General features: G+C 34.7%; 1 protein-coding gene across 1 annotated transcript in view; it reads right to left on the bottom strand.

The window, feature by feature from the left end:
- Nucleotides 1-286: 286 nt before the first annotated feature.
- Nucleotides 287-10,868, bottom strand: part of LOC107557643 (arf-GAP with Rho-GAP domain, ANK repeat and PH domain-containing protein 1-like) — a 32,672-nt gene continuing 22,090 nt past the window's right edge. Inside the window, exons 14-18 of the mRNA XM_016241121.1 lie at nucleotides 10,651-10,714; nucleotides 9,243-9,404; nucleotides 3,813-3,849; nucleotides 2,768-3,128; nucleotides 287-1,318 (exon numbers count right to left, since the gene is read on the bottom strand). Of these exons, the coding sequence (XP_016096607.1) occupies nucleotides 3,832-3,849; nucleotides 9,243-9,404; nucleotides 10,651-10,714 (244 nt within the window). The 3' untranslated portion in view covers nucleotides 287-1,318; nucleotides 2,768-3,128; nucleotides 3,813-3,831. The remainder of the gene's footprint in view (nucleotides 1,319-2,767; nucleotides 3,129-3,812; nucleotides 3,850-9,242; nucleotides 9,405-10,650; nucleotides 10,715-10,868) is intronic.

The following is a 10,868-nucleotide window of genomic DNA, read 5'->3' as shown; positions in this document are numbered from 1 at the left end:
TATTGATCTATATTTACCAGATAAAACACAGACGAGCGTCTGATTCTTCAAACTCTGATTCTCGTTAAATGAACACAACCGAGGGAAAAGAACTGTGCAAACTCATTTACGCTCCTGATTTAATTTAACATGAAACGAGACACTAATTGAATCAATCACACGATCAGATAAACGAGGCTGCTGTGTTACAGTCTGTGAGCTTCATTCATTAAACTCAGATGATTCACTCGGATTCATTCTGCTCCTGTTTCAGGAATGAGTGTGTGTGTGTCCTAATTGGTTCATAGAGCATTATTTTCAGCATTATATTTGGTATATAGTACAGTCATCTGTAAATATTTTTATTTTCTCAGGGGTTTTTTTCTTTGATTTTCTCTAAGTGACAACATACAGAGCCCCTAAAATAAAATAAAAAAACAACAGTCTTTTACATGCACACAAGAATCTTTTTGTTTGCATGCTTACACATTACAGTTTCTAGTTTTATATAACCTATCTCCTTTGTGCATCACTGCCATCTTACTATGAATAAAACGATAGCATGGATGCACATGAATTAATAGAGATCTACTTGCTTTTCTTATGGTAGTACCTCTAATATAAAGGCCTAATGTCTAACTGAACACATCTCTGTGGCGGCGGAGAAACCATGACACGAAACGGGCTGACGGCATAAAATCTGCCAAGTTCAAGAGTCTATGAAAAAGACTGGTACTGTAAAAAATGTGGCTTTCGTTAGGGCAGTGTGCCATATTTCATGGCCTTAGGTCTCTTTAACGCATACTTTGAGGAGGACAAAAACACAGTGTGAAATGGGCTGATGGCGCAATAGGTGGCTCAGCGTGCGTTGTCCTAAATGTTAAGTTTAATGGTTTCTTGTGCGCGCACAAAAGTCTGTATATATTTTATTTTTGCAGAAGTCCTTGAGGCTATGTTATACAGTGCTAAGAATATTGTGAGAATAAACCCAAAAAGCTTATAACCTGCATTTTGCATAGTGAAAAGTGCACTTTGAATTCATCCAGTCGTATTTTGACTTTGACGTCTTATACAATACATTTAAATTCTTAATTTTCTATTATAGAAAAAACTAAATAGGGGCAAAGGTCTGGAAACACAAATACTTTTCATACTCTAATTTCTTTTGCATACTTTTCCAGACCCTGTAGGAACCCTGTGTGTATATATCTATATATATATATAAATGGTCATTCTGCCATGATGTGAATGCACCATTAATTTCTCTCTCACACACACACACACACACACACACACACACTCTCTCGCTCTCTCTATGGACTGATCCGTGACCTTTGACCTTCATTTTCTACAGGATTCAAAAGATCAAAATCACACACCGATACAAACACAAGCACGCATACAGAAATAAAACACGCAAACAAAGTTATGGGGTGTTCACGTGTCAGAATCAGAATTTATATATATATATATATATATATATATATAAAATATTAATAAAAAGAATATATGTAATTAAAAATGTATTATTTTAATATATATATATATATATATATATAGGGTTCCTACACATTTTCTCAAATTTCCAAACCTAATTGGTTCATAGAGCATTATTTTCAGCATTATATTTGGTATATAGTACAGTCATCTGTAAATATTTTTATTTTCTCAGGGGTTTTTTTCTTTGATTTTCTCTAAGTGACAACATACAGAGCCCCTAAAATAAAATAAAAAAACAACAGTCTTTTACATGCACACAAGAATCTTTTTGTTTGCATGCTTACACATTACAGTTTCTAGTTTTATATAACCTATCTCCTTTGTGCATCACTGCCATCTTACTATGAATAAAACGATAGCATGGATGCACATGAATTAATAGAGATCTACTTGCTTTTCTTATGGTAGTACCTCTAATATAAAGGCCTAATGTCTAACTGAACACATCTCTGTGGCGGCGGAGAAACCATGACACGAAACGGGCTGACGGCATAAAATCTGCCAAGTTCAAGAGTCTATGAAAAAGACTGGTACTGTAAAAAATGTGGCTTTCGTTAGGGCAGTGTGCCATATTTCATGGCCTTAGGTCTCTTTAACGCATACTTTGAGGAGGACAAAAACACAGTGTGAAATGGGCTGATGGCGCAATAGGTGGCTCAGCGTGCGTTGTCCTAAATGTTAAGTTTAATGGTTTCTTGTGCGCGCACAAAAGTCTGTATATATTTTATTTTTGCAGAAGTCCTTGAGGCTATGTTATACAGTGCTAAGAATATTGTGAGAATAAACCCAAAAAGCTTATAACCTGCATTTTGCATAGTGAAAAGTGCACTTTGAATTCATCCAGTCGTATTTTGACTTTGACGTCTTATACAATACATTTAAATTCTTAATTTTCTATTATAGAAAAAACTAAATAGGGGCAAAGGTCTGGAAACACAAATACTTTTCATACTCTAATTTCTTTTGCATACTTTTCCAGACCCTGTAGGAACCCTGTGTGTATATATCTATATATATATATATAAATGGTCATTCTGCCATGATGTGAATGCACCATTAATTTCTCTCTCACACACACACACACACACACTCTCTCGCTCTCTCTATGGACTGATCCGTGACCCTTGACCTTTAAAGTTCTTGATGTGATTCCATTTGATTGATATTAAAACAGGCTGAAATAAGTTATAAAGTCTGTAAAAAGTGTAATTTCTCTCTCACACACACACACACACACACACACACACACTCTCTCGCTCTCTCTATGGACTGATCCGTGACCTTTGACCTTTAAAGTTCTTGATGTGATTCCATTTGATTGATATTAAAACAGGCTGAAATAAGTTATAAAGTCTGTAAAAAGTGTGAAGGTTAAACAGAAAACACGGACGCCTCCGGGTGTTTAAGTGGGTTAGATGGACACTAAACGCTCCACGTGTCAACATCACAATGATCCACGTGTCAACATCACAATGATCCACGAGAATGGAGGCCAGTAACAGTCTGATGTCCCAGAATGACCTGTGCTGTAAGGTGCTGTCACCTCTGTGGAGGTCAAAGTGCGTGAGAAGATCCAGACGGACTGAACTGATCCGGATCAGAGCGATCGACGGCCTGATGTGACTGTGACCCGCATACACCTACAGTTCCTAATAAATAAATAAATGTAAAGAATTAAAAAAATATATATATATATATATAATTAATTGGGAAAATAAATTGTATAAATATTGTATAAATATATAAACAATGTTATTTAATATTTATAAAAAAATAAAACAAATCAATGATGCAGGAATATAAAATATTTAAATGACTTTAAACAAATATGGTGATTGATCAAAAATATTGATGATATATGTGACCCTGGATCACAAAACCAGTCGTAAGGATCAATTTTTAGAAAATGCTGAATAAAGAATCTTTCCATTGATGTATGGTTTGTTAGGATCGGACAATATTTGGCTGAGATACAACTATTTGAAAATCTGGAATCTGAGGGTGCAAAAAAATCTAAATATTGTGAAAATCATCTTTAAAGTTGTTCAAATGAAGTTCTTAGCAATGCATATTACTAATCAAACATTAAGTTTTGATATATTTACGGTAGGACATTTACTAAATATCTTCATGGAACATGATCTTTATTTAATATCCTAATGATTTTTGGCATAAAAGAGAAATGTATAATTGTGACCCATACAATGTATTGTTGGCTATTGCTACAAATATCCCCCAGCGACTTAACACTGCTTTTGTGCTGCAGGGTCACACATTTGTGATGATTTTGTTGTTGTTGTGTTGGTCTGAAACGCAGAAGCTGGACGTCTCACCTGAACAACATTCACTCCGTCAAACATTTCTGAAGAGCTGCAGAAAATAAAGCATTAATTTAATCGAAACCTGCCAGATTCTCTCAGAAAACAGAACAGAAAACTGACTTCAATAGAATTATAGGATTTAAAATTCACTGTCATGAGCTCAGAGATCATCAGTCCATCAGAGATTTAAAAAATGGAAATAAAATGTTAAATAATAAAAAATAAAAAAAGGGATGCACCGATATATCGGCCACCGATATTTATCGGCCGATTTTTTATTATTTTAAAGTCATCGGCATATCGGAAATAGCATGAAAAGGGCCGATACCGATGGTTTATTAATTAACTGCATGGAGACAATGAGTTGCATGCCTGTTGCATAATCCAACATTTTTCTCTGGGCAAAATAATTAAATACTTGCCAAAACAAAATAAAATCTGTTCTGTTAGGGCTGCTCTAACATGAATCATAATCACGATTATTTTGGTCAATATTGTAATCACGATTATTTAAAATGACTATTAGTGGGCCATATGACAAAAAAAAACTATATATGAAAGATTTATTTAAAGATAGTGATATATATTAAATATATATGTTCTGTAAATAAGGTTGCTGTGACATCTACATTTTAGAGACCAGCAAAATGTCACAATTCTCAATACCACAGCAGGATACCAGAGTAACTCATATTAGTTTAAAAAAACAACAAAAAGGTCCTAAAAATTATTGAAAATAATTAAACTGTAATAAAAAAACAAAAGAATACAATAGAATAAAAAATATACAAATGAAACAAACTGTGCTTTAAGTTTTTTTTAATGCAAGTCTAAAGTATTCAGTTAACGGCCTACTAGAGAAATGGAATAACCTAATGTAAAATAAAACAGCATAGTCTTCACTGTAAGAATTAAACCTTTGTTTCTTATTAAAGCTACAAAAGTCCTACAAAAAATACTTGTGTAACAGTCAATTGTATCCGTGCGGCTCTTAAAGTGACAGCGGGCTATATTCCTGCTGCCGACTGTGCTTAATATTAATCAAACAACACATTCAAAATCACTCACTGCTCTTGACTGAAGGACTTTTGTAGCTTTAATAAGAAAAAATAATTATGTAACAATTCTCAATACCACAATAGTCCTATTTTTTGTGATGACTTTACATGTCCGTGTTGTGTTCCGTCTCTGAGCGCATCCACAGTAATCTTCCCGAGGAAGCGCAAGTTCTTTCACGCTTTTAAAAACATAAATCTAATAAATTTAAATAAATCAAGCACGTCCCATTTTGCAAAAGTCTCGTTACATGATTTTACTGATTATGGAGGAACGAAAGAGCACTGCTGGAAAGGGGGCGCAATAATTGTTTTATCTCGATTACTGTATTTTCATAATCGTTGGAGGCCGAAATCAAAATCGAAAATGAATTTCGATTAATTGCACAGCCCTAAAATCTGTACAAAATATAGTTTGCAGATGGCATAGTACAGCCAATGCAAACGTGACGCTGACACATCCAATGAGTGAAATGCTGTAAATTAATCATAGGTAAGTCGCAATGGCAATGCACCGGCGTTAGAGTTTATCCGAGGATATGTCACGAACCGCCAAGCATTAGGCCTACGTTTAAGTGAAAATGAATGGCAGGTAATATGCAGCTTTTTGTTTGAAACCAGTGTAGAACACGGATTCACACAAGCTCACATCACACGCCTGCAGCGCCTCTGTGAACGGAGAAAACATAATAAAACTATATAGGGAATATTTAGGCCTATACACAAAATACATTTCACTTAAATCATTAACATATTAACAAAACGAAAGTGCTGAGTTTGCATCATTGTAGCGCGCTCTGAAGTTCACGGAAAGGAAACAGAGACGGCAGAAAGATGTTTTCTTTATTTTACAAAAGCTTTAGTTTTGAATCACCTTGGTGACTCACACGCACATACAACACATTTTTGCTAACTTGATATCGCAGCCTGTTCCTTATCAAAATAAAATACAGTTAAAGAAACATAAAAAGCTACACTGCTCAATTTAAATTGTCCGTAGTACAGTCTGTGCCGTTCAGCGTGACCAGCGCCTCACTGTGCTGTTATGTGAAGGATGATGTTTTATGTCAAAAATGCGAGTGAAGAATAAAGCCTAAAGTTTACATAGGAATAGGCTAAATATATTTTAGCATCCAGATACGTTGTGAATATGGAAACATTTGTATTCGTGCAGAATGAGAGAGGTATTAAATTAATACGTTTTGGCTTACAACTTTAGAGGAATTGTTGTAGAGAGAAGGGAACTAAAATAGCCTAATTGTGTTTGCAATGTTTGTAAATATTTTGGTTTATTTACAATATTTTAGCCTACATTATTTCTGTATGTAATAAAAAAAAGCGTCGGACAGCCTACTAATTTAGGCTGTTTTTTCCTCTCAAAACGCTTAAAGGAGTAGCATTTTTTTATCCATGCTGCAAACATTTTTAAATATCTTGAAAAATTACTTTAATGTCTTTAAAGCATTGACAGTTTTTTATTTTGTTTAATATAGTTGGTCAAAATCTAGAAAAGATTATGCTGTATTGGCTATGACTAAGCGCAAGATAGGCTACCAGGTCAAGACCCTCGTTTTTTTTTTTCATTTTGATTAAAGAATACTCTGTACTTTATAATTATTATTATTATTTGCAAAGAAAAAGTTTTTAAAATAACGTTATTAACCGGTATTTTTTCCTACTCAAACCGGTTTCGGAGCCTAATACAGAGGAACGCAGGAACAGAAACACTCAAATACTGATTCTGCTCGGAGTGAACCGATCAAATCTTTTATTTTTCATTTTTAAGACCTGCTTTATGCAATTGACCAATATCGGTATCGGCCAATAGTTGTTTGCTAAAATCGGTATCCGTATCAGCCAAAAAAATCCTATCCGTGCATCCCTAGTAAAAACATTTTAAAAATATTTAATATACATATACACATACAATTTTCTTTATATACATACAGTATATAAAAGTAGCAAATTTAACAATGTTTAATCTTCCTTTTCTGAATGATGTGACAGAAGACATTTGAATTAGATTCTTCACTTTCCTGTTGAATTCATGTTGTCATAAATACACACACTGTCACTCATATAATGTATACAGAGGACAGTCCTGCAGAATTATGGGTAAAAAGGTTAGAGGAAATCGCCCATTAAGTTAATAATATGAGCAATAACCCAACACCTGCTCCTCACAGACACAACACCAGTTATTTTTCATTTGTTTACACATGATTTATTGCTTCTGAACTGCATTGTTAATCGGATGTCCGCTGTATGTGTGAAGACGGATCGAGTGAAACACACACCAACACCTCCACTTCCTCCAGTAATAAAGCATTAGTACAGGACGGTTCATTTGCGGCTCACATGATTCACTCCTGATTCACGTGATACATTCCTGATTCATGTGATTCCTTCCTGATTCACTCCTGATTCACGTGATACATTCCTGATTCACGTGATTCCTTCCTGATTCACATGATTCACTCCTGATTCACATGATTCACTCCTGATTCACATGATTCACTCCTGATTCACTCATGATTCACGTGAATCAGGAGTGAATCACGTGAATCAGGAGTGAATCATGTGAATCAGGACAGAATCATGTGAATTCACTCCTGATTCACGTGATTCACTCCTGATTCACATGATTCTCTCCTGATTCTCTCATGCTTCCCGTGAATCAGGAGTGAATCATGTGAATCAGGAGTGAATCATGTGAATCAGCAGTGAATCATGTGAATCAGGACAGAATCATGTGAATTCACTCCTGATTCACGTGACTCATCACACACTGCGAGCCGAACATGAAGCGTCTCAGTAAATCAGAACAGTGAGGACTCATGGGTAATCACACAGCATCATCAATACTCTGGTATGCAGATGAATTATGTTTTATAAAAATGTCTGTCTTCAGCTCTGTTCCGAAACCTAGTGAGCCCCTCGCTGTCTACATAGGCAGCACCCTACTGAGGACCAGAACCTCAAATGACTAATCTGAAATGATCTACATGGTTCATCTGAATTCATTTGCACTATTTTAACAATACTGTTTGGTGTCAAATGAAATGTAAGCACATTTATAATCAATGTCTGCGATCATTTTTGACTCACTGAGCTGAATGCAATGCGCGCTGGGATTACATTAAATGTAATAAGTTCTTTTGGAATTTTACTGTGTTTATTGCCGTTACTCAGTGTTCCATGATTACAGTCATACAGAAAAAGGAAAAATTAATTAAAAAAATTATATAATTGTAAATATTTATTTATCTATGTATTTATTTATAACTTTAGACATGAAACAACAAAGTTTACTGTGTTTACTGCTGTTACTCAAAGTTTCAGCGTTATACAGAAAAATAAATATAAATAAAAACACAAAAATGGAATTAAAAAATATTTTATAAATTTTAGTTTATTTGCGTATAACGTCATACATGAAACACTGACCCGCTTTTACTGCTGTTACTCAATGTTTCAAGGATAAAATCATACAGAACATTTTATATGAATATTATATATTTATTAGACATGACACATTGAGTAACAGCGGGAAAGTGCAGCAAACTGCTGTTACTCAATGATTCATTTCTAAAGTTGTATGGAAAGAAAGGAGACAAATAAAAACATAAAAATATATTTTATGAACATTATAAAAATAGAAGTATTTATTTACTTATTTACTGACTTGGGTATAACTTTACACATGAAACACTGACCGGTTCTTAAAGTTGTTGTATTTTTTTTTTACTAAAGCACTGAGACTATCTTTCTATCTATCTTTCCATTGATGTATGGTTTGTTAGGATCTGACAATATTTGGCTGAGATACAACTATTTGAAAATCTGGAATCTGAGGGTGCAAAAAAATCTAAATATTGAGAAAATCATCTTTAAAGTTGTTCAAATGAAGTCCTTAGCAATGCATATTACTAATCAAACATTAAGTTTTGATATATTTACGGTAGGAAATTTACAAAATATCTTCATGGAACATGATCTTTACTTAATATCCTAATGATTTTTGTCATAAAAGAGAAATGTATAATTGTGACCCATACAATGTATTGTTGGCTATTGCTACAAATATCCTCCAGCGACTTAACACTGCTTTTGTGCTGCATATACATGATACGAACACACTGTTTTTAACTCTTTGATGCTGGAATTATTAAATCCCAAAGGATAGAAGAACATTATATAATGATGTATGTAATTCTGCCTTAGAATTCTGCCAAAAGCTTAGTATTAAAACGAACAGTGCTTCATGTCACAGCGTCTCTCTGATGCATTAAACTCGAGGCTGAGCTCAGTGTGTTTGGGAGTAGAGAGCCGCGTGATTGGCTGTGTGATTGGCCGAGCCCGGTTGTGATTGGCTGATTAGACTCACGGCGAGAGGATCGGCAGTGAAAGCGGCGACACTATTCCTCATCTCGTTCTCGCTGCCGCGCAGAGGAATCAGAGACACGTTACCGAAGCGAGCGTCCAGCGGCGCAGAGCGACTCGCCGCACGAGATTTCAACCACTCCGCCGGCCACACACGACCTCCGTTCTGACAGAGAGAGAGAGAGAGAGAGAGAGAGATAAATATGTATACACCATACCATTTATTGTCTCCTTTTTTACTTTGGTGGTGTAACTATATTCTGTATTGTACACATCTAAAATGCTTTGGCAATACTGTAACACAAATGTCATGCCAATAAAGCAACTTGAACTTGAGAGAGAGAGAGAAAGAGATGTAAATACATGCAACACATGCAGCATATTTGCTCCATCAGGCTTTTATGGCTCATATAGTCTGATACAGTGAGAATATGGAGGGAAAACAGCTAAATTTTATTCAGACTCAAACTGAGCAAAAATATTAATTTGCTGCAGATGCTGATATTTCTGTGATGAAACAATGAGATGTTTATAACAGTGCAGCAGATACTGACATAAAATGATATAAATATCAGTCGTTGCTCTCAGGGTTATTATAGTTTACCAAAACTAAAACCATAACAAAAAAATCTGTTACTAGAAATAAGATAAACATTAACTGAAAAAATAAATAAATAAATAAAAAGTTAATTTAGTCAATTTAAATGTAAAAAGTTTCATTTTGTAAATAATAATAAAATCAAATAATAAAACTGTTAAAATAATATAGACATTAAATTTTTTTATAAAATTGTCAATAAACAAAAAAAATTCTAAAACTTTTAAATTAAAAACAAAAATATATAAAAACTAATTTAAAAAATTTAAACTATAATAGTACCCCAATGATACTAAAAAAACGATATCTCCAGTAATGCGTCTCAGTGAGATGAGAGTGAAATGCTCCAAACATATAATGCAGTGATTGAGAGCTGAAGAAATAAAGGCTCCTCAGAAGATGTGAGATGTTCTGGAGGCTTGTGAAGATCATTCCTCCGCTGAGGAACAGTGAAAGTAAAGCTTCTGGAAACAAACGCTCCTCAAAAGATCCTGAGGATCAGATTTGAGACTCTAAAACATGATTGATGGAGAATCAAGTAAAGCTGAGCTGCTTCAGTGCAGTAAGTGTTCATCTGGAGATATTATTCTGATGCTTACTTGATTAAAATCAGTCAAGATTTGACACGAGAAGCAGCAGCTGAAGCTGGACGCTTGTACAGTTACACTAAAAGAGCTTCGACTGGATAAAAAACTATCAATCAGAGACAGAAGACATGGAGGAACAGGTTTAACAGAAGAGTTTGATCATTTAGAGGGCTTCATGTATCTAATATGCTTTATCAGGCTTCTTGACATGATCCTCTCAGACTGACCTGTATGCTCATGAAGGTAGCAAACCATTCCCTCATTTCATTCTGTGTGTCACAGCAGAGATACCTGAGAGAGAAACACATCAAAACACACAGAGACAAGGTTTATGTTCCTTTAGAGGTTAAAGTCGCAGCACATTAACATTATTTACAGAGAATATAATGGATACTGATACATCTGAGAGAGAGAGAGAGAGAGAGAGAGAGAGAGAGTGTGTGCG

This window comes from Sinocyclocheilus grahami, unplaced genomic scaffold, assembly GCF_001515645.1.
Source record: "Sinocyclocheilus grahami isolate Dianchi unplaced genomic scaffold, SAMN03320097.WGS_v1.1 scaffold613.1, whole genome shotgun sequence".
Taxonomy (NCBI): domain Eukaryota; kingdom Metazoa; phylum Chordata; class Actinopteri; order Cypriniformes; family Cyprinidae; genus Sinocyclocheilus; species Sinocyclocheilus grahami.
The sequence above is the reverse complement of the archived record's forward strand: the minus strand, read 5'-3'. Positions and strand labels throughout refer to the sequence as shown.